Here is a 22,103-nt window from a genome sequence, read left to right as displayed (position 1 = left end):
TTCTCAAAATATGTTTTGTGATCCATTGTTTTGAATTACAATGACTAGTGCACTTGGGTTTCTTTCAGTTCCACCAGTCTCTTTAGGTCAGGGGTGTCAAACTAAATCCCTGGAAGGTCGTGTGTTTGCTGTTTTTTGTAATTTACTTTCAATGTATGTCAAAATTAAGGTCTAGAGAACTAGATGAGAGGAGCGAAAACCCGCAGACACAAGGCGCTCCAGGAATTGAGTTTGACACCCTCTAGTTTAGGTCGTGTTCATTATTTAATTACTCAGTCAGACAGAGTAAATCACATTAGCAAAATTGTAAATACTGTATTACAGCAGATATGTGATGGAGAAAACAGCATTATATTAACATCATGCGGTGATAATAAATTAAATGTATTTTTTATTTAACTAACAAATTCTTATTTACAATGACTGCCTAGGAACAGTGGGTTAACTGCCTTGTTCAGGGGCAGAACGACAGATTTTTACCTTGTCAGCTCGTGGATTTGATCTAGCAACCTTTCGGTTACTGGCCCAACGCTCTAACCACTAGGCTACCTGCCGCCCCAAAGAGAAAGTTACTATTTATCTGGGAAGAAAAGTAACAAGAAATATTGTTCAACGTGACATCCACGGAATGTCAACTTTAAATACATTGATTGAAGCGGGATCAGCAGAGCAGAAACCATTGATTGAATTGGAACAAATATGTCCCAACGCCTCCATTTGATGTTTCAGTGCGACCAACTAGTACAGTTGTATCTGTAACTTAAAAAAAAAAAAAAACCTTGAGATTACCACCATAAAAGCGCAAAATACAAATCGGCTAGTTTATTAGGTACACCACCTAGTTCACAAAAATTGATCGCTCTTACAGACAGTGAATCAGGTGGCCTGCTATGTAAAGCAGACAGACAGGCATCGAGTTACTGTTCGATTGAACGTTAGAATGGGCAAAACGAGTGACCTAAGCGACTTTGAGTGTGGTATGATCATCAGTGCCAGGTGCGTCGTATCCAGGATCTCAGAAATGTCCGCCCTCCTGGGCTTTTCATGCGCAACAACGTCTAGCGTTTACCAAGAATGGTGCAACAAACTAAAAACAGCAGTCCTGTGGGTGAAAAACAGCTCGCTGATGAGAGGGGTCAAAGGAGATTGGCAAAAATTGTTCAAGGTAACAGGTGGGCCACAAACAGACATAACAGAGCAGTACAACAGTGACGTGGCGAAGGGCATCTCTGAACGCCATCTCTGTGCACAACTTGTCGATCCTTGTCACGGATGGGCTACTGCAGCAGACAACACCGGGCTCCAATCTTATAAGCTGAAAACAAAAAGAAGCGGCGGCTCCAGTGGGCACGCGATCACCAACACTGGACAATTGAGGAGTGGAAAAATGTTGGCTGGACCGACGAATTGCGTTTCCTGTTGCGTCATACTGATGGCAGAGTCAGGATTTGGCATAAGCACCATGAGTCCATGGTCCCATCCTGCCTGGTGTCAACGGTACGTGGTGGTGTAATGGTGTGGGTTAATATTTTCCTGACACAAGTTAGGACCCTTGATACCAGTTGATCAACATTTGAATGCCAGAGCGTATCTAAACATTGTTGCTAAACAGGTGCATCACTTCATGGCTACTGAGGGGTCCAACCCGGTACAAGATGGGTGTACCAAAAAAAAAAAAAAAAAATGGACACTGAGTGTACATTCAAGCTTATGAAGTTTCCCCACTCTCTCTTTTGCAAAATGCACAGTCTTGCAGACAGTTTACAGTTGGTCCTTGCTGAACAAATTAATTGACCTGCTCACGTCACATCAGCATCGAAAAGCTCGACAGACAAACAAAGATGAGGTTTGTGTTGTGTGTGCTTTTGTTAGACAGCTGCCATATTTGCAGAGTGAGACAGACAGCACAGCAGAGCAGACAAGACAGTGTCCTACAGTAGAACACACCGTTCCTAACCAACTCAGCCTTGAGCCCTGCCCTCGGATTCTGGTCACCATGGTAACTGTCACAGCCCGTCCATCATGGCAAGAAGGTCATTCCCTTTACTGCTGGCACTCAATGGGCACGGCTCATCAGCCTCCTCCGTGAAGTCCCCCATGATCTTGACCAGCTCTGCATTGGCTTCATGGTTCTGAAAGAGAAGGCAAGCCACCAATGGCAGATCTGAAAGGTCTCGTTTGGGGAGGGGCTTATGTTTGATTACGGTACATCTTGTTCGACTGGCCCATCATGATCCTAGTGCATGTCAGATAACCTACAATCCTTAGCCTGTCAATTACAGAAGCTATTCAAACTGGGCAGCATGTCTGATCATGGGTTGTTCGTAAGTTCTAAGAGATGACTGCACGGAGGGAGTAAGTCTCCTGTGACAGGTTTTCATGGGGGACCATTTTGACGGTTACACCACAGCATCTACAGTAGGACAGTCTCAATCTATGAAATGCTTCCATATCATCCCTTCAAGTTACATAAAAGCATGTTATATAGTTGAATATTTATCTAGCCTCTGTGACTGAAAAAATATAGGTTAGAATTAACTTTACCTTAGTCGCTTGGATTTTTATGACGTCATATGAAAACTCGTCTGGTCTCGATATCAAGGCCTCCCTGAGAGGAAGACAAATCGACATTATTGTTAAAGGCCAGTGCAGTGAAAAACGTGATTTCTTTCTGTGTTTTATACACTACATGACCGAAAGTACATGGACACCTGCTCATCTAACATCTCCTTCCAAAATCATGGGCATTAATATGGAGTTTGTCCCCCCTTTGCTGCTATAACAGTCTTATGGGAAGGCTTTCCACTAGATGTTGGAACATTGCAGCGGGTCACTGAGGTCGGGCACTGATGTTGGGCGATTAGTCCTGGCTCGCAGCCGGCGTTCTAATTCACCACAAAGGTGTTCGATGGGGTTGACATCAGGAGTCTGTGCAGGCCAGTCAAGTTCTTCCACACCGATCTCAACAAACCATTTCTGTATGGACCTCGCTTTGTGCACGGGGGCATTGTCATGCTGAAACAGGAAAGCGCCTTCCCCAAACTGTTGCCAAAGTTTGAAGCACAGAATCGTCTAGAATGTCATTGTATGCTGTAGCGTTAAGATTTCTCTTCACTGGAACTAAGGGGCCAAGCCCGAATGAAAAACAGCCCCAGACCATTATTCCCCCTCCACCAAACTTTACAGTTGGCACTATGCATTGGGGCAGGTAGCATTCTCCTGGCATCCGCCAAACCCAAATTCGTCCTTCAGACTGCCAGATTGTGAAGCGTGACTCATCAGTAAGAAACACGTTTCCACTGCTCCAGAGTCCAATGGCGGTGAGCTTTACACCACTCCAGCTGACGCTTGGCATCACGCAGGGCGAAATTAGGTTAGTGTGCGGCTGCTCGGCCAAGGAACCCCATTTGATGAAGCTCCCGAAAGAACAGTTATTGTGCTGACGTTGCTTCCAGAAGCAGTTTGGATCTCGGTAGTGAGTGTTGTGACTGAGGACAAACTATTTTTACGCACTAAGCGCTTCAGCACTTGGAGGTCCTGTTCTGTGAGATTGTGTGGCCTACTACTTCATGGCTGAATCGTTGCTGCTCCTAGACATTTCCACTTCACAATAAACAGCACTTACAGTTGACCGGTGCAGCTTTAGCAGGGCAGAAATGTAACGAACTGAGTTGTTGGAAAGGTGCCATACTATGACGGTGCCACTTTAAAAAAGTAATTGAGCTCATCAGTAAGGCCATTCTACTGCCAATGTTTGTCTATGGAGATTGCATGGCTGTGTGCTCGATTTTGTACTCCTGTCAGCTACGGGTGTGGCTGAAATAGCCGAATCCACTCATTTGAAGGGCGTCCACATACATTTGTATACATTTCCACAGTAATATTGTAAAAATTACTATAATGCCCTTTTAGTGGAAGAGCCATTTGAAAGGACTGGCTGAAATATCAGCCTGTTTTGGTGGGATGGAGTTTTGGATTGCCTGGTGACATCAACAAGTGTAAATTAATTAATAGACCAATAAGAAAGACAGTTCATATCCTCTCTGCCAATAATAGCTCGTTTTCAGTTTCCCCTCCCCACTCAGACCACTCCCAGACAGTCCTAGCAAAATTCTAGGTTGAGAATTTGCTCTGCTAAGAAGCTAGTTTTGTTTCTTTTTGACAATTCTGATTGGAAACACTCACAGTAAGGTACTTAATTGTAAGCTAGAAACAATTTGATATTGAGATGAAAACGGCTACACTGGACCTTTAACAATGATACTGATTCTTAACAATGACAATGATTTTTCACTAGTCTAACTAAACATAATTCAAAAATCAGGTTCAGTTCATTTCATCATGTTGTGAGGAATACTGTTGTAAATCCTTTTTGAATGTTTTTTTATTTACCCCTTCCCCCCCCAATTTCGGTAGTTACAGTCTTGTCCCATTGCTGCAACTCCCATACGGACTCGGGATGTGAAGGTCGAAAGCCATGCATCCTCCGAAATAACAACCCGCCAAGCCGCACTGGAGGAAACATGTCAGCGTGTGTGCGCCCGGCCCACCACAGGAGTCGCTAGAGCGTGATGGGACAAGGACAACCCGGACGGTCAAACCCTCCCCAAACGACGCTGGGCCAATTGTGCACAGCCTCATGGGTCTCCCGGTCGCGACACAGCCTAGTATCGAACCCGGATATGTAGTGACGCCGCTAGCACTGCGATGCAGTGCCTTAGACCACTGTGTCACTTGGGAGGCCTGATACTGTTGTAATTCCATATTTAAATGTATCCACAATGACACATAAATACAACAAAACAATGCTCATAACATAAGAGGACTTACTCTTCTTCCTCATCTGTGGCAAAGAGGTTGACTCGGAAGCCACTGTCTGCATTTCCTGGTTTATGGACTTCCATACCCCCCATTAACCTGGCCAACATGTTCAGCTCCTCTTTGGCCAGGGGGTTTGGAGCTGTGTTGATCTGTATACACAAAGAAGGTGCGCATAATCATTAACATAACACATGAATTGCATGATTTAGCTGTTTAGGGCATTTCCCATTGAATTTAAGGCTGGTTTCCATTACATTTAAGGCTTAATTACAGATGAAGCTTAGTCTGACTTGGACAAATTGTCCTTACTATAGCCTAATCAATGATGAAATAACACAGATATCAATACTATTTTGACCCTTTGTCAAAATATTATATTGTAGGACATACAGTAAAATGACATTTATGAGCAAAAGTGCAAGGCCTTGCTGGGTAAATGTCTGTAAGAAAATAAATACAGCATAGTGATTAAGCATAATTCCAACTCACCGACTTTTGCTGTGCAGAGTTTTTGGATGCCCCTGACATGTGTGTTTCTACCGGACGGCTTACACTGTACCTGTGGGTAAACAGAAGCCAAGCACTTGACAAGCTGAAATACAATGTAGCATCACGGGGGAGGCAAATAAACCTGTCACTGTGTAAATTATTCACAAAACAATTTGCAGTGACTTTGAGCTACCATGTTGATTTAGGCCTACAGTATTTGACCATTGACCACAGTAGAGGAAATAGTAGAGAATTTAGTAGTCTCAGTGGGGGTAAGTCCAGGAAGGTCAATGGTTGTCAATACAGTGTGGAGCAGCACATACATGTTAGTGCCCAGCTTGATGACCCTCTCTCCAAACATCTCAAAGGAGCCCTCGCGGAGAACACCGGTGTAGTTCCCACCGTTACGGAACTGCAGTCTCTTCACCTCTTCGCCATTGCAGCTGAACATTCTGATGGTAACAAAAAAATACACACGAGCAAAATATTCTGCAAAAATACTTTTAACATCATGAGGCAACCGATCATTTCCTAAAGATAATTTCCCAGAAGACACGTCTAAAAATGCAAAGAGGATACTGTTCAAGATGGACCTTGTCTCAGACGTTTAGCTAAGCAGTTGCAATGTACTTGTAAGAGAGTGGTCACTAGTCTGATATCATCCGTCTACACTTTCACATTGTTCAATCTCAAAATTCGCCCGGTGAGCTTAAGTTCCTAAAACACAATAAATGAGTTAAGCACAGCTGCACTCAATCCCTTGGCAAATAGAGCTGTGCTAAAAGCAAGCTTTTCTAAATTTAGACAGCTGCTCGTTCAACACCCTCAGTAATGCAATTAGCTGCAGATACGCAGGTCTATATTAAGCTGACAACGTCTGCAAAAGGAAAGCAAATAGATGCCATCAAAAAGCACAAAACACAGTAAAAAAAACAAAAAAACAATGGATACAGCCATATTCAATGCATCTAATAAAATTGAGATTTTGCTCTATTGCAACAAACTTGGCTTGGTTGGATTCCATGTTATTTGGGTGTGGATAATTATAGCTGTGGTACCTGATAAGTCCTGGGATGTGTGTTCCGTGGGGCACAGGACCCGAGATCGGGAGGACAAAACGTCCGTTGGAATTCTGCACTTTGTCTTTGAGGAAGATGGACACCTGCAAATACAGGTGAGCAAAACATTGTGATAATTGTGTAACACCTTGTATAATCTCTCATGGACAGACTACTAAAACATAAATGATACCGTAGATCTGTCCTGATACAACAGGATGCGTGAGATAACAAGCAGCATTAGTTCCAGTGCTTTTGACAAATCAAGATTTCGCAGGTGTTAGCATCTGACCAATTATGCAAGAATTTAGTTCAGGGCTAACCAAGATTACACTGTGTATAATTCATTATGATGGGGTTATAATGCAGTGTAAAGGGATAGTTCACCCAAATTACAAAATGAAATACTGGTTTCCTTACTTTGTAAGCAGTCTATGGACAAGTTCTTACAGCAATTCATCCTTTGGTTTAGCTTCTGTTTTCAAATGCTAACATTTTAGCAGTTGATACAAAGTCATGGTACTATTAACATTTTTAATCTTTGAAATCAATCAAAAGATGCCACACTCCCCCTTCCCAACATACTCATCCTCTGTTGAAAAAGTTAAACAAACTTCTGCAAGATCATGAACTCACCCTTATGTGCATGTCTTGAAAGAAGATGAGGAGCGTTTGCCGGATGAGCTGAAATTCGCCACTAGACAAGGGTGTGTACATCTATAAATAAGAACACAAAACATGCAGTGAATAAGAGATCATACTGAACACTCAGCGAAGGTTTGAGCAATTGAAGGGAAGTTTATTGTACCTCTATGAGCTGTCTGTATGTCTCGTCAACCTGGCTGAGAATGCTTGGGGTGTCCTTCACAAAATCCTTGATGGCATCCATATGGTTGAAGGACACAAGGAGGATATCTTTGGCCCGCGGGCAGAGGAGCACCTGGTACTTGAAGGCCATGGTCATCAAGTCATACAGCTGTGTGCATGAACAACAGTCATATGGATGATGATGGGTTACTGTTATGCTCAAAAATATCTGCTGCCAGTTCATAATGTACACCAGATGGAGCCCTCAGCATACTTGAACAAACTAGGATTATGCTCTGCAGGTGGATTTATGCAACATTTAGGCTTATAACCAGAATTAATACTTCAAAATGCTGAAGATATTCTGTTTAATAGCCTATATAAAACCACTTTATAAACAACAGATAGAACTCTTCAAAATAGTCAAGCAATGATGGTGCAATAAATGATGAAAGCTTTAAAAAAAAAAAAAAAAAAAAAAGTCTACATGCGGTTTTAAGTGAATTGTGCAATTTCCCCAATTACCTAGAAGTAAGACAATTAAAGCATCACTGGGTACAGAGGATGTGATTCTGAGAATGTAATGATAAAAATGGTAATGTCGGCATGACAGCTATTCAGCTGACTCCAAAATGAGGTGAATGATAGTTAGATGTTGTTAGATAAATCCCTTTCTCAGAAAGGGGATAACAACTCGTTGGCCTTTCACTTCCGTAAAGGGTCCTTTTAATCAGGGATGAAACAGACGAAAATAGACAAACATAGAGAGATTACACATCCTTGTCCAATAAGGAACACCTATTTTTGTTCTCTGTTTTAAAACCTTTTGAAATGTTTTGCTACAGCGTGTCCTGAACATGAACCAGGTGTCACGATTCCATTCATACCTTGTCCATGCTGGCCTGGTTGAGTCTCATGATGGAGGCATGGGCCAGTCGGTCAAACACGGTCCGGAGGGTCTTCTTGGAGTACAGCTCCTGTGGCTTGAACAGCTCCTCCAAAAACTTTTTATTGAACATGGTGGTGATGATGTCATTCATAACTGGCAGAGTGAGGGCACAAGGTTGAGGTCAGGTCACAAGTAGGGAACTGGAATAATGTCGGTCTGTAAAGTTAGACTCATCAAGATGGCATCATCAACATAAACATTAGGAGGTCTTTCCAACTTGAAGACACTCGATTTTTTTTGTTTCACAAATAACCAAATCTGCTAAGACTGTCATTATTGGCTCTTCCTAACGTAGGCGTGCAAATGGAAAGAGCCCATGATATAACACAGTCTTGATAGAACTGGGTCCATGTTCAACAAGTGTCTCTGAGTAAGAGTACTGATCTAGGATCAGGTCCCCCTGTCCATTAATTATAATCTAAAAGGCAAAACGGATCCTGGATCAGCACTCCTACTCAGATGTATTATGAATCCGAGCCCTGGTTTTAACTGTTGGTGTTTGTAGATGTGAAGTCGCCCCCATGTTTATGATTATGACAACTGGGGTGTATTCATTACGGAAACCGTTAAAGAACCAAACAGAAGCAAACTGAGCAAACAGAATGAAACAGGGAGGGACCTACCTGAATTTATCCAATAGAAACTGGGTGGGTGTAATTTGTGGAACGTTCCAACAGGAATATGTTCCAAAAACTTCGGAAAGTACATGGTTTGCCAACAAGTAACGCCTACAAAGTAGCATGATCAGTTCACCTAGCTAATTAGCTGCTGAAAAACGTAATTAAATAGCCCACTCCCTACAACTTTGTATGCTTTGTTTTTGGCAACCTTGTTATTTATGAAGTTTTTGGAACTGATTCCTGTTGGAACGTTCCACAAATTATACCCACCCATAGAAACTCTCGTTTGCGTTTTCCGTTAGGAGTAAGCGGTTTCTGTTGCAAAACGTTTTCAAACAGACAAAATGTTTTGCAACAGAATCGGCGTAATGATTACACACCTGGCAGAGTCTACCTTTAAAATCAAGTGGTGCCGTGCTCAAAGGAGTCTACCTTTAAGCAAGCAGATGTGCATTCTATAGGCAAGGTTTAACGTCCACCTATTTCCAATTGCCCTAAGAAAGCCACAGCCTTTTAAACCATCAGCAGCTTGCAAAGTTATTTGATTGGGAGGTAGAAACCGGATTTCTTTTTAATAAAGCCCATGGCTGAAATCTCTACAATCTTGGGGGCAGAGTGAATGAATATCTCTGGGCAAAGATTTCATCCAGATTGTTCTACCAATGCAATACTCTGTTGGTTTCCTTGAAAGCCTCAAAGCAGAGCATGTAGGCCTAGAGATGTATTGCATGTGAAACATCAAAATACCTCTCCTTCTGTCATCCTCTATCCAATCAGCTACAAGTACAATGAAGAATTGCAGGTTAAAACACAGGCAGGGAGACAAATGAATGTACTCCAATTAATGGCAACCAGTTTGTGGCCATGACAAGGTCAGTGATTCACCTGTTGGTCAGGTAGCTAGTTGCATTCTAGCCTAATACAACCAGACAGCTAAGCTAGCTAAAGTTAGCTGGTTAGCTAACTAATAATGTTACCTTTCTTGGCTTTGTCAGCTGGAATATTCTGAGCGCTTAGGCGTTGATCCAAAATGTAGAGCATTTCTCCACCGAGATTAATAAAAAGCAGGGGTAGCGTCCTCGAAGACATATTTGTCGTATTGTGCTGGATAGCTAGCTAGCGAAATATCCCCTTTCTGTCTTGTTTAAGCGTATGTAAGCTTCCACTTGGTTGCCAGGTCACGAAGAAAAAGGACCAATCAGGTAGCACGTAAGCTAACGTGCAAATATTTGTTCTTTTTTTGATCACATCAGAAATTGAGACGTAACTCAACCGTTCATGATAATTTATACCTCAGTGTTTTGAACGTCCCTGATACATCAGCCTGTAAATCATCCTGAAAAGGACAACATGCCATTGGGAACAAGATAAAACTGAACTTTATTGTACATCTTATGTTCATACATGGTGCTATGAATTCTTTGCGCAGTACTGTTTGAGGGTAGTGGGTCAAATTTAATCGATACAAAAGTTAAAATGTACATAGTATAACAATGACAATTTGTATCAACAATATGTGACATGAGATTCATTTAACTTCCACTTGAAAATGTATTCAATTGACTGTACAAGTCAAACGTCCCCATTCCTGATGCGAATTTCACGGGCCATCCTGCACATCTCAAAGAATCCACAGCAACAGGTCATCAACGCATCATTGCATATCGTCCCCTGTAAGAAAATATGATAATCAAATATGATGAGAATGAATCAACCAAATATATGACAGTTCAAGTTCCTCAAGCGAGGGAAAACCACTAGGCTAATTTGTCATTATGTGTACTGATGAAATGGTCCTTTCCTGTCTTTCATAATAAAAGGGGTAGACTGGCTGGGACAGGAATGAGTTGCAGTTCTCCCTAGTGTGCATTAAAATGACATACTGAATGCATGAATGCCTCACCATTCCTAATTACTTTAGGCTCCTAAGGGTAACTAACATACCTGAATCCCATAGGTCAATCTCATGTGTGTCCTCATGGCTGTCATGCCTCCTGGAACACAGGCCAGGCATGCGTTCTCACCATACTTGTTAGCTGTGTAGCAACCCAATGCTAGTGGGCAGATGAAGCCCAAGGCACCTGTATGAGAACATTTTACCTTATTGTAAAATCCATAATATAGGAAACATTTTTACTTGAAACACTTGACAACCATTATACCCTATGGTATGGAACCAGGTAGGCCTACTTAGTGATGATATTTAAGGTCTTATTATTTGTCTCGATACTCACAGACTAGGATGTCACTGCAGCAGGAGCACAGCCCAGTGCTCCACTTGCCCGTCTGCACATTTGTCCCATAAGAGCCTGCTCCTGGCTGGTGGGTGATGACTGGGTTCGACATGTCAATCAAATGGGGTCAGCTTCAGTCACCTAACAACGAACCACATCCAACAGTGAGCACAGTGGTTGAAGTTTGATAATTTCCCCAATACAGCAATAAAACAAAACTAGCAGTATGTAAACTGTTGTGGGATGGGAAATGTTCATTGTTGTTTTTTCCTTCCTTCGAGATAATTGCATATAGGAAAGTTCACATAAAAGTTCCATACACTGGTACTCAAGTTATTTTTTCTGGTACTCAAGTTTATACACAGGTCCATTCATACCCTGAACCACCATCTTACTTCATATACTGCAACCCTCTTATGTATTGCAATAGGTTTTAATATAATTGCATATGTAAAATGGGATATTGTTGTATTGGCATTTCATTAAATAAAGACTAATAATAACTGTTGTATAACTTATGTATCATCACAATTGTACAAGGACAAGACATGGTGTTAAGACTGTAAAACTACTTCAAATACTTTGTATACTCTGGTGTACAAATATGCCAAATGTTGTAGATGTACATCAATTTCTACTGTTTCTCAGAAAGATGTAAACCTGAACATTTTAGGTAGTTTATTGATAAGTAGTTACTCTATTGTAGCTTTTTCTACATACGTGAGAGCAGAGGAAAGAGCATGTCACTCACCTATCTTGTCTGCAGCTCTGAGCTTCTCCAGATCTGAGTCAATACACTTTAGCAGGAAGTTGTGATACTAAAGCTGTGAACAAGCGCTGGTTACACACTCCTATGTTTCTCAAGACAACTCTCAACAGTAGTGCAAACACAAACATTCACAATAGAACAGTTAAGCTGTTTAATGACCTCACCATTCCTCAGAATTATAGGTTTCAAGGTCAATTCACAGGTGACAGAAAGTGAGTATAACCTTGGTTTAACATATGAGGTCGATAAACACCCAATATCTGATGTTCTTTCAGTTCCCGTAAACACGATTGCAAGCTATGTTCAGGGAAGTCATCATATGAGTAATCTTGCACTTCAGTTTCAACCACAGTTGAACCATAGGGTGTAATGTTCTTATTTCTCATATCTTTAATTAGTATTTTAATCAGCATCAAGTAGTATTTTATCTCTTTCAATTGGGGTAGTTACACATCACCATACACAAGTGACTATACGTGATCAAAGTGAAACACGCAACAACAAAAAAGAGAGAGCAAACAAATGTATTGTATAATCTATTTTATTCAATTCAATGATTAATTGTGGGTTTATTTGAGTCTCAGGTCACATATGCTGAGCACATAGATATTGCCCACACCAAAACCACATATCTGCGTCACTGCATTTATTGGGCCAAATGTGGTTTGATGATGCATCAACATGCATTGGGGACAGGAAGAATGAAGACTTAGTGTACTACAAACAACAAGTTATTAATGTTTGTTATTACAGTATAGCAATATTTTACATGGCCTGGTGGCATTGGTGGGTGGAGATTTCTCCTTAGGACAAATGGAATAGTCAAAAAGGAGCAAACGCCACCCACCTGAGGCACTGTGCCATGCAAAACTAATTTGCCCATTGAGCACAAGACTGAATGCATCGAGTAAGACAGACATTGGATACTGTAGTAGTTTATTGGGTTCCTGTAGCTGCTGTCTTGGCTGGTTCTGCCAGTTTGGGGAGGGGGGCCTGCTTAATTTTCTTCCTTTGCTCCAGTTTCTGTTTCTGCACCTCTTTGAATACCTAAGAAAGGACACAGTCATATAAACCTACAGCAAAAAGCCCAACAACAATTACAACAAAATTAGAAAAGTCTTCATCTTTGCCTTTACTTTTACATTAAGTCATGCATTAGACTATTGGTAAAAGCCATGGTTCAACACCCTGCATACAGCAGAAAGATTAACAAGAAAATTGCTAGTCTGGTCCCAGATCTGTTTGTGCCGTCTTGCCAACTATACAGTACAAACCACTCTGGGACCAAACTAGAAAATTGCGCTAAATGTAGTACTCTGGGGGGAAAGGGTGCTTGAGCAGCTTCTCCCTGCGGTCAAAGGCCATGAGCATCCATCGCTTGTTCGCTTTGTCCTGACACAAAGATGGGGGGCCAAAACACAGAGTCAGAGGTCAAATGGAGAAAAAAAATATGCGTAAAGCGATAACAATATTTAAGGCTTGATTCAATCCGTGGGGCTGAAGAGCGGCACTGTAGCGCGATTGAAATGTAAAGGTCATTTCCGATTGAGCTGACTAACGCAGTGTTCACTGTGAATGAAGTCTCCGATCTGTTTGTGACATCTTGCCAACTATACAGTACAAACCACTCTGGGACCAAGCTAGAAAATTGCGCTAAGTAAAGTGAATGGAGTTTTGTTGTGTACCTTTATGCACAGGGCCTTCTTGGCCAGCCAGCGTCGGGTGGCATGTCTGTAGTACTCCGGGGGGAAAGTGTAGGTGATGCCCAGCTGCTGGCAGACATGTTCAAAGGCGTCGTAGCGCGTCACCCTGAGGTGCTTGAGCAGCTTCTTCCTGCGGTCAATGGCCATGAGCATCCATCGCTTGTTCGCTTTGTCCTGATACAAAGATGGGGGGCCAAAACACAGTCAGAGGTCAAATGGAGAAAAAAATATGCATAAAGCGATAACAATATTTAAGGCTTGATTCAATCCGTGGGGCTGAAGAGCGGCACTGTAGCGCGACTGAAATGTAAAGGTAATTTCCGATTGAGCTGACTAATGCAGTGTTCACTGTGAATGAAGTCTCCGCGAACGCGGGAACATTGCCTTTACATTTCTATTGTGCTGTAACGCAGCTCTTCAGGACTACAGATTGAATCGAACCCATAGTCAGGGAACATGTCTTTTACATAATAGAGGAGTTGCTTTTCTTATTAAAAATAGCATAGCGATTTTGAGACTGTCAAAACCAAACTGTCTAAAAGTGAGATACAGTATAGTGACAGACTGCCAAGCCTTGGCTTTAACATTTTAGCTGTGCTAAAGGATAGATAGTTATATTTTGCAATATGTCTGCAAAAATGTTGGATACAATGTTACGTGTATACGTTGTGACAGTAAATTCCCAGCATGCAGTAGTACTACTCTGTCAAATGTCATGGTGGGTGTACGCACTACACAGGAAATCCTGTTGACAAACCTCACACCAGACAGGGAGGGGATCGGAAATGAAACGTGTGGAAATAATATGCATTCACGTCATGGTTACTATGGGGACTTAAAATGACACAGTCTTGCATTTAGCCTTCAACCATACACACCTTAGTATGTTTGTGCAGGTGCTCCTGGTAGTTTCGGATTTTGGAGGTCAAAATGGCCACTAAAAAGGTCAAGAAAGGCGTTAAGAAGTGAACAAACGATTGCTGAAATAAGGTGGTTCCTCAGAGGAAAAGCACGGTTGTTCACTAGGTACAAAACGGGAACCTACCCTTGACTTCTGTAGAGCTGCGGTCAGCTTCATCCCTCCGGACTTTTGCAATCAGCTGCTCCGTTTTCAATCTCAACTTCTCGCGCTGGTGACACAAAACATGGTGGTTTGATTATGCAATATCCAGCATAGGTATAGAAAAACGGTCGTATCATAATGTAAACTATAGCAACTAACAGAGGAATACACAAACTGTAGTTACTCTTATGTAGTTATTCTTATGAGCGCAAAGAGAAAGACTAGATGAATAGAATGTAGTAACAAGGTGAAAAGAACATACATGGCTTGCTAGTTCCAGTGTCAGAAGTCTTTTGACCAGGTCATCAGCGCTGTAAACACATAATAACAGATCAGCATTAGGAAGAGATGTACTGTATAGTAGAGGTATAGTACAAACGCTGAGTATGCCTATATATTGTACAAATAAAGACATAGAATAACTTTTAAACAGCATCATCTCATTGCTGTAGTTGTTCGGACGTGGGAGAGTTGAACATTCATGAGCCATGTCTGCATGACATAAAATACACTTCATTTAAGTCTGGACAAATGAAATGTACATACGTTTGAGCGATTGGAACAGCGGCATATTCCATTTTCAGCATTGTCGGAGGAAGATCACTCAACTGACTTTGCATCACTGATGGAAAAAAAACAGACAGTAAATATCAAACACCCAAGTGGTCTTAGATCAAATAGTTGACCTTGGACCTCCATACCTGGCTTCTTCTTTCTTATGGCACGGGTATAGTTTCTCACAGGCTGAATGGTGAAACTCCCAATACCTGGTAAGAATTAAACAAATTATCAAACAATACATAATTACTTAGTCCATTGCTTTATGAAGCATAGGATGGTGCCAGATTTATGCCTGCAACTACACTGAGTGCACAAAACATAAAGAACACCTGATCTTTCCATGGCATAGACTGACCAGGTGAATGCGATGATCCCTTATTGATGTCACTTGTTAAATTCACTTCAATCAGTGTAGATGAAGGGGAGGAGACAGGTAAAAAAATGATTTGTAAGCCTTGAAACAATTGAGACATGGATTGTGTATGTGTGCCATTCGGAGGGTGAACGGGCAAGACAAAATATTTAAGTGCCTTTGAACGGGGTATGGTAGTATGTGCTAGGTAAAACGGTTTGTGTCAAGAACTGCAATGCTGCTGGGTTTTCATGCTCAACAGTTTTCTGTGTGTAGAATGGTCCACCACCCCAAGAACATCCAGACAACTTGACACAACTCTGGGAAGCATTGGACTCAACATGGGCCAGCATTCCTGTGGAACGCTTTTCGACACAGTCTATGTCCCAAACGAATTGAGGCTATTCTGAGGGCAAAAGGGGCAGGGGTAGTGCAGCTCAATATTAGGAAGATGTTCTTAATATTTTGTACACTCAGTGTATGTCGCTGCATGAGAAAGTGTCTGTAAGCATGTTCAGCAGCAACATGGTTTGCAGTAAGAGTTAGGATGTCTTACTGTAGTAGTACTTGTAGGCCTACATTTTGTGAACTGTCGTGCAGAGATCATAGAAACAAAAGTGGAGTGTCATGTTCTGTATACATGATCAAGAGTGGTGGGGTGAGAAAAGCTACTGCAGACACATTGCAGGGGGCCTGTGGGGAAAATAACTCTGGTTCCCACATCCTCTTCATAAAAACCACTAGCAGACTGACTGATTACATGATGAGAAATGTATTAGTCATATGTCTGGGTTAAAATGGCATTAGCTTCGCACCTGTCTGGTTACAAATTATTCCTTTCATTTCAGCTGTTTAGACAGGTAGCTACTAGCTAAAGTTATCACTACATTAGTATACAATAATGATCTATTTTTATGAAACCATATAGCTAGCCTAGTTAGTATACACAGGATGATAAGGACAATGGAGTAGTGATTGATGTCCCTATACAAAGCCTGTGTCACTGTGTACAAAGAGAATAACTCTTGTGTACCTGTCTATAAATGTTGTTGTTGTTGTGATTAGCTATATGTACACGAGATATCCTAGATAATTGCTGCAGTGCCCTCTCCTGGCCTACCCAACGAAGAATTGTACTCGTTACATGACTAATGGAAAATAACATTTCTACGAGGTGTTATGATGATGATGATAAGTGGGTTTTCACACAAAATCTACCTACTCCGTATTTTTCAGTAATGGTTCATTGATTCTTGCTCGGCATGTGCAGCTAGCTAGTTGACATGCATGCGCGCGCATCGACAAGACGTTTCATTCGGGTATGGGTATATATATATATATATATATATATATATATATATATATATATATATATATATTTACCTGTCAATACAGTCTCATTGTTGCTGTGTGAGGGCCCTGTGATGACAGAGGTTGACGTCCGATGTTTCAATGGGAGAGACGCACAGGTTCCTTTCAGCCTGGATAAAACGCCACATTCTCGCAGAACGACAGATGTCGATTTAAGAGCGCTTCTTAAAGCTATACTTGATAACATGGCTGATTCAGAGATTATTTGATATGTATGTCAGGTATTAATGGTCAAAATATAACGAGTAAACAGCATTCGTCCCCTACATGAGGATCGCCATTTTGATTAGACAGAAGTAATCAGACGGAGAAGTCGATTCAGGGCCTTGAATAATCTTTCGAGGTCCTGCACACTCATCCTATTTCCCTAGTAAAAATAGCATTTGAATGACCAAAACATCACCCATAATGTTTTCATGCTATTAAAATGCTCAGAATTGAAGAAATTTTACATTTTCTCTCATCTCAAACTATCAGGAAGCATGAAAGAACAGGCTGAGTGAGCAGGGTTGCCATGTTTGCAGTTTTCCTGCCTTGGGCTACTTTGAAAACTTCAGCGGGTAAAAATGTATTGGTCGCGGGTTGCAGGTTTTTGGGCTACTTCTAAATTGCACCGTGGCCACCATGGCATCTCTTTACAGTTTAGTTTTTATTAATTTCACACTGCTACTGCTGACTATCATGCTAGCATTTAGTTTGCAACAGCACATGTTTATATAAACCTTGCTGTTTGCCACTCTGTCATTGGCAACAAACGATCTCCCTCCTGCCATAGAGTTGACATGTCGAACGTCAGCTAGCCATTTTTATGACCAGGCGAAATCATGCAACAGCATCATTATTATAGATATAAATGTCATTGCAAAACCGCTAAAACAAATGAAAAGGGAGCTAGTTCGCTGTCATTTCAGAGTTTGGTGTGACTGTTAGTTTAGCTGTTGTTTGCTAAAAATCCACATTACACTCTGGGGTAGGGATATAACTGTAATGACCTGACTAGATCATGAAGGAACAACTGTCCTGACAGAGGATGGAGTTAACGAATGGACGGTTTATTAACCCAACTTAACACAGGCTACTGTTTGGCCGTAGCCCACGCCAAATAAATGGAAGGTACACTACAAACCAACCGTGACCTTCTCTTGTGAAGCCCAGACGTAAGAGAGAGAACAATGGCTAAACCCGGTCTTAACTTCCAATGCTCCATCCCCCTGCCCAACCCCCCTCCACGCCACTCCGCCAACCACCAGGCTGCCCGGTATCAGAACATTCCAGGCATTCCCGTGATTGGCAGATAGCAGGTTGATTGGCATGACCCCGCGAACACTGGTAAGTACGACACAACCCACTAATAGCCTAACACATAACCCACAACTGTCTGTGCGGGTCGCTACATAACTTTCAAGGTTCTTTGCCTTCACTGGGTATATAGTTCCTTTTTAGTAGTGTTCTTTAATCTCGTCCAAAGAAGCAAAAAGGATTATATATGGAACCCCAAATAACCCTTTTTTTTCTAAGAGTGTAGGACTTGGGCTTGTCAGGATACAAGGAATGAGGCAAACAACAATTATGAGGGGAAAGTATGTAGCTAGCTAGTTAATTAGTTAGTTGTTCTCACATCACTTGTCATGTCTGCCTGCTGCAGCGCTCTCTCAACACAAACTAATGTGCTTAAAACACACCCATTCGGCCCTCCCTCACTCAGTAGCAGCCTGCCTGCTAGCTAGAAACAAGAGGAAATAATGTGTTGAAAAATGTACACTCTTAGGGTGCGTTTGTAAATTCACTCTGGCTATCTACTCCGATTTCAGAGCACTCTCATCTGAGTTTGCCAGGGTGCAGAATAACTGATGAATTTACAAACGCACAACAGCAGTTGAATATGACCGTTATCAGGAAACGTCATCCAAAAAACACAATTCATTTGTTGCCAGCAGCACAGTTAATCACCAACGCTCTACATAACATGAAAATAGACCAACCAGCTCTGCTAGGGGGAGTAAAATGGTCAGAGTGAGGTGTTCTCTCGTTTGTGTATGGAAGTAACTAGCAAGGTAGCCAACTTTAGCCAGTTAGCTTGGGTGCTTGACTACCGTTGTGAGGTCAGAACACTTCGATTAACCCTACTGTACTCATGGCTTCCAGTGTACAGTCATGGCCAAAAGTTTTGAGAATGACACAAATATTAATTTCCACAGTTTGCTGCTTCAGTGTCTTTAGATATTTTTGTCAGATGTTACTATGGAATACTGAAGTATAATTACAAGCATTTCATGAGTGCCAAAGGCTTTTATTGACAATTACATGAAGTTGATGCAAACAGTCAATATTTGCAGTGTTGACCCTTCTTTTTCAAGACCTGGCATGCTGTCAATTAACTTCTGGGCCACATCCTGACTGATGGCAGCCCATTCTTGCATAATCAATGCTTGGAGTTTGTCAGAATTTGTGGGTTTTTGTTTGTCCACCCACCTCTTGAGGATTGACCACAAATTCTCAATGGGATTATGGTCTGGGGAGTTTCCTGGTTATGAACCCAAAATATCGATGTTTTGTTCCCCGAGCCACTTAATTATCACTTTTGCCTTATGGCAAGGTGCTCCATCATGCTGGAAAATGCATTTTTCGTCACCAAACTGTTCCTGGATGGTTGGGAAAAGTTGCTCTCGGAGGATGTGTTGGTACCATTCTTTATTCATGGCTGTGTTCTTAGGCAAAATTGTGAGTGAGCCCACTCCCTTGGCTGAGAAGCAACCCCACACATGAATGGTCTCAGGATGCTTTACTGTTGGCATGACACAGGACTGATGGTAGTGCTTACCTTGTCTTCTCCGGACAAGCTTTTTTCCGGATGCCCCAAACAATCGGAAAGGGAATTCATCAGAGAAAATGACTTTACCCCAGTCCTCAGCAGTCCATTCCCTGTACCTTTTGCAGAATATCAGTCTGTCCCTGATGTTTTTCCTGGAGAGAAGTAGCTTCTTTGCTGCCCTTCTTGACACCAGGCCATCCTCCAAAAGTCTTCGCCTCACTGTGCGTGCAGATGCACTCACACCTGCCTGCTGCCATTCCTGAGCAAGCTCTGTACTCGTGGTGTCCCAATCCCGCAGCTGAATCAACTATAGGAGACGGTCCTGGCGCTTGCTGGAGCCTTCTTCACAACAATTGAACCGCTCTCCTTGAAGTTCTTGATGATCCGATAAATGGTTGATTTAGGTGCAATCTTACTGGCAGCAATATCCTTGCCTGTGAAGCCCTTTTTGTGCAAAGCAATGATGACGGAATGTGTTTCCTTGCAGGTAACCATGTTTGACAGAGGAAGAACAATGATTCCAAGCACCACCCTCCTTTTGAAGCTTCCAGTCTGTTATTCGAACTCAATCAGCATGACAGAGTGATCTTCGGGCCTTGTCCTCGTCAACACTCACACCTGTGTTAACAAGAGAATCTCTGACATGATGTCAGCTGGTCCTTTTGTGGCAGGGCTGAAATGCAGTGGACCTGTTTTTGGGAGATTCAGTTCATTTGCTTGGCAAAGAGGGACTTTGCAATTAATTGCATTTCATCGGATCACTCTTTATAACATTCTGGAGTATATGAAAATTGCCATCATACAAACTGAGGCAGCAGACTTTGTGAAAATGTATATTTGTGTCATTCTCAAAACTTTTGGCCACGACTGTACACTCCGAGAGCAAAATGCTCTGAATTTATGAACAGACTGTCACGTCCTGACCAGTAAAGAGGTTATTTGTTATTGTAGTTTGGTCAGGACGTGGCAGGGGGTGTTTGTTTTATGTGTTTCAGGGTTTTTTGGTTAATGTTCTATGTTAGTCTATTTCTATATCTGTGTCTAGTTTATCTATTTCTATGCTTAGTTTATTGGTTTGACCTTCAATTGGAGGCAGCTGTTTCTCATTGCCTCTAATTGAAGGTCCTATTTAGTAGGGGTGTTTTTTCATAGGTTTTTGTGGGTAGTTGTTCCATGTGTAGCTGTGTGTCTCACAGGACTGGTTTTTCGGCATTGTTGTTTTGATTAAGTCTTTTGTTTCGTTTTCTTCTCAATAAACAAGAAGATGAGCATACACATTCCCGCTGCGCCTTTGTTCCATCTTTACGACGAACTTGACACAGACAATCAAATCATATTTTATTTGTCACATGCATCGAATACAACAGGTGTACAACAGTTGCATTGTTGGTTAAGGGCTTGTAAGTAAGCATTACAGTGAAACGCTTAATTACAAGCCCTTAACCAACAATGCAGTTTTAAGAAAATACAAAAGAAAGTAAGAGATAAGAACAACAAATGATTAAAGAGCAGCAGTAAATAACAAAAGTGGGGCTACAGGGGGTACCGGTACAGCGTCAATACGCGGGGGCACCGTGTCGAGGTAGTTGAGGTAATATATACATGTAGGTAGAGTTATTAACCTCTTGACGGTCGCCTAGGATAGGGGGCGCTACAGCGATTAAAAAAATAATAATTAGTGCCCATTTTAAACGGCCTTCTACTCAAAGTCAGAAGCTAGGATATGCATATAATTAATACTTGTGGATAGAAAACACCCTAAAGTTTCTAAAACTGTTTGAATGGTGTCTGTGAGTATAACAGAACTCATATGGCAGTCAAAACCCCGAGACAGATCGTAACAGGATGTGGAATTGTGAATTGCGTACTCAACTTCATCAGTTTGCCTGTAATTCACACAGTGAGCAATGGTTCATTGAGCACTTCCTATTGCTTCCACTAGATGTCCCCAGTCTTTACAAAGTGATTTGAGCCTTCTACTGTGAAAACTGACTGAATGAGATGCTGTGGAAAGTGGTGACATGAGGAGGGCCATCACCATTATGACGCCGGTGCCCCTGGCTACCCTCCTCTTTCGAAACGTTTTGAAAGACAATGCAATCGTCCCCCTTGAATCTTATTGGAGCTCTGGTTGAAAAAGGCCCTAAAGATTTATGTTATACAACGTTTGACATGTTTGAACGAACCTAAATTTGTAAAAAAAAAAATGCTTTTTTTCGAAAGAGGAGTCCCGCGCACGACAGAACTTTTGGTGCAGCCTTCAGAACGCGCTAACAAGAACAAGCTATTGGAACATAAAGGATTAACTTTTTCGAACGAAAATACATTTGTTGTGGACCTGGGATTCCTGGAAGTGCTTTCTGATAAAGATAGTCAAAGGTAAGGGATTATTGACAATAGTATACAAGACTAGATTTGATATGCGATTGTTCCAAGATGGCGCTGACCTGTATTGCTAGAGTATCGCATCCCCTTTTATCGCAAAGTGTGATTT

The 22,103-nt window shown here is 41.8% G+C and overlaps 3 protein-coding genes across 3 annotated transcripts; all 3 read right to left on the bottom strand.

The window, feature by feature from the left end:
• Window positions 1-796: 796 nt before the first annotated feature.
• LOC106605121 (protein OSCP1) lies at window positions 797-9,927 on the bottom strand. Its single transcript, XM_014200450.3, has 10 exons — window positions 9,722-9,927; window positions 8,063-8,217; window positions 7,177-7,344; window positions 7,005-7,085; window positions 6,369-6,472; window positions 5,634-5,762; window positions 5,311-5,380; window positions 4,831-4,970; window positions 2,545-2,608; window positions 797-2,132 (listed from the first exon to the last, which is right to left on the bottom strand). Exons 1-10 carry the CDS (start codon window positions 9,831-9,833, stop codon window positions 2,007-2,009), a joined length of 1,149 nt encoding a protein of 382 aa, XP_014055925.3. The 5' UTR covers window positions 9,834-9,927; the 3' UTR covers window positions 797-2,006.
• Window positions 9,928-10,105: 178 nt separating this feature from the next.
• Window positions 10,106-12,000, bottom strand: ponzr11 (plac8 onzin related protein 11). The gene is made up of 4 exons (XM_014200560.3): window positions 11,730-12,000; window positions 10,979-11,119; window positions 10,689-10,825; window positions 10,106-10,415 (listed from the first exon to the last, which is right to left on the bottom strand). The coding sequence occupies exons 2-4, from the start codon at window positions 11,088-11,090 to the stop codon at window positions 10,317-10,319; spliced, it is 348 nt and encodes a 115-aa protein (XP_014056035.1). The 5' UTR covers window positions 11,091-11,119; window positions 11,730-12,000; the 3' UTR covers window positions 10,106-10,316.
• A 272-nt stretch (window positions 12,001-12,272) lies between these two features.
• Window positions 12,273-17,196, bottom strand: LOC106605120 (small ribosomal subunit protein uS15m). Its single transcript, XM_014200449.3, has 8 exons — window positions 16,810-17,196; window positions 15,215-15,280; window positions 15,060-15,135; window positions 14,776-14,824; window positions 14,496-14,580; window positions 14,329-14,387; window positions 13,433-13,624; window positions 12,273-12,794 (listed from the first exon to the last, which is right to left on the bottom strand). The coding sequence occupies exons 1-8, from the start codon at window positions 16,982-16,984 to the stop codon at window positions 12,684-12,686; spliced, it is 813 nt and encodes a 270-aa protein (XP_014055924.3). The 5' UTR covers window positions 16,985-17,196; the 3' UTR covers window positions 12,273-12,683.
• Between the last annotated feature and the right edge of the window lie 4,907 nt (window positions 17,197-22,103).

Source organism: Salmo salar, chromosome 05 (assembly GCF_965601325.2).
Source record: "Salmo salar chromosome 05, fSalSal1, whole genome shotgun sequence".
Lineage (NCBI taxonomy): Eukaryota > Metazoa > Chordata > Actinopteri > Salmoniformes > Salmonidae > Salmo > Salmo salar.
This window is presented reverse-complemented; position numbering and strand designations above follow the sequence as displayed.

What these genes read in the sequence shown, in the direction of transcription:
- LOC106605121 (XM_014200450.3), bottom strand. Translation starts at nt 9,833, where the DNA reads ATGTCTTCGAGGACGCTACCCCTGCTTTTTATTAATCTCGGTGGAGAA. An exon ending in AGCTGACAAAGCCAAGAAAG is followed by an intron (nt 8,218 to 9,721) that starts GTAACATTATTA and finishes TCACTCTGCCAG; the next exon opens with TTATGAATGACATCATCACC. An exon ending in ACTCTGCACAGCAAAAGTCG is followed by an intron (nt 4,971 to 5,310) that starts GTGAGTTGGAAT and finishes TTGTGTATACAG; the next exon opens with ATCAACACAGCTCCAAACCC.
- ponzr11 (XM_014200560.3), bottom strand. Translation starts at nt 11,090, where the DNA reads ATGTCGAACCCAGTCATCACCCACCAGCCAGGAGCAGGCTCTTATGGG. An exon ending in CTGCAGTGACATCCTAGTCT is followed by an intron (nt 10,826 to 10,978) that starts GTGAGTATCGAG and finishes GTTCTCATACAG; the next exon opens with GTGCCTTGGGCTTCATCTGC. An exon ending in GATTGACCTATGGGATTCAG is followed by an intron (nt 10,416 to 10,688) that starts GTATGTTAGTTA and finishes ATTTTCTTACAG; the next exon opens with GGGACGATATGCAATGATGC.
- LOC106605120 (XM_014200449.3), bottom strand. Translation starts at nt 16,984, where the DNA reads ATGTTATCAAGTATAGCTTTAAGAAGCGCTCTTAAATCGACATCTGTC. An exon ending in CATAAGAAAGAAGAAGCCAG is followed by an intron (nt 15,136 to 15,214) that starts GTATGGAGGTCC and finishes TTTTTCCATCAG; the next exon opens with TGATGCAAAGTCAGTTGAGT. An exon ending in CACTGGAACTAGCAAGCCAT is followed by an intron (nt 14,581 to 14,775) that starts GTATGTTCTTTT and finishes TTGTGTCACCAG; the next exon opens with CGCGAGAAGTTGAGATTGAA.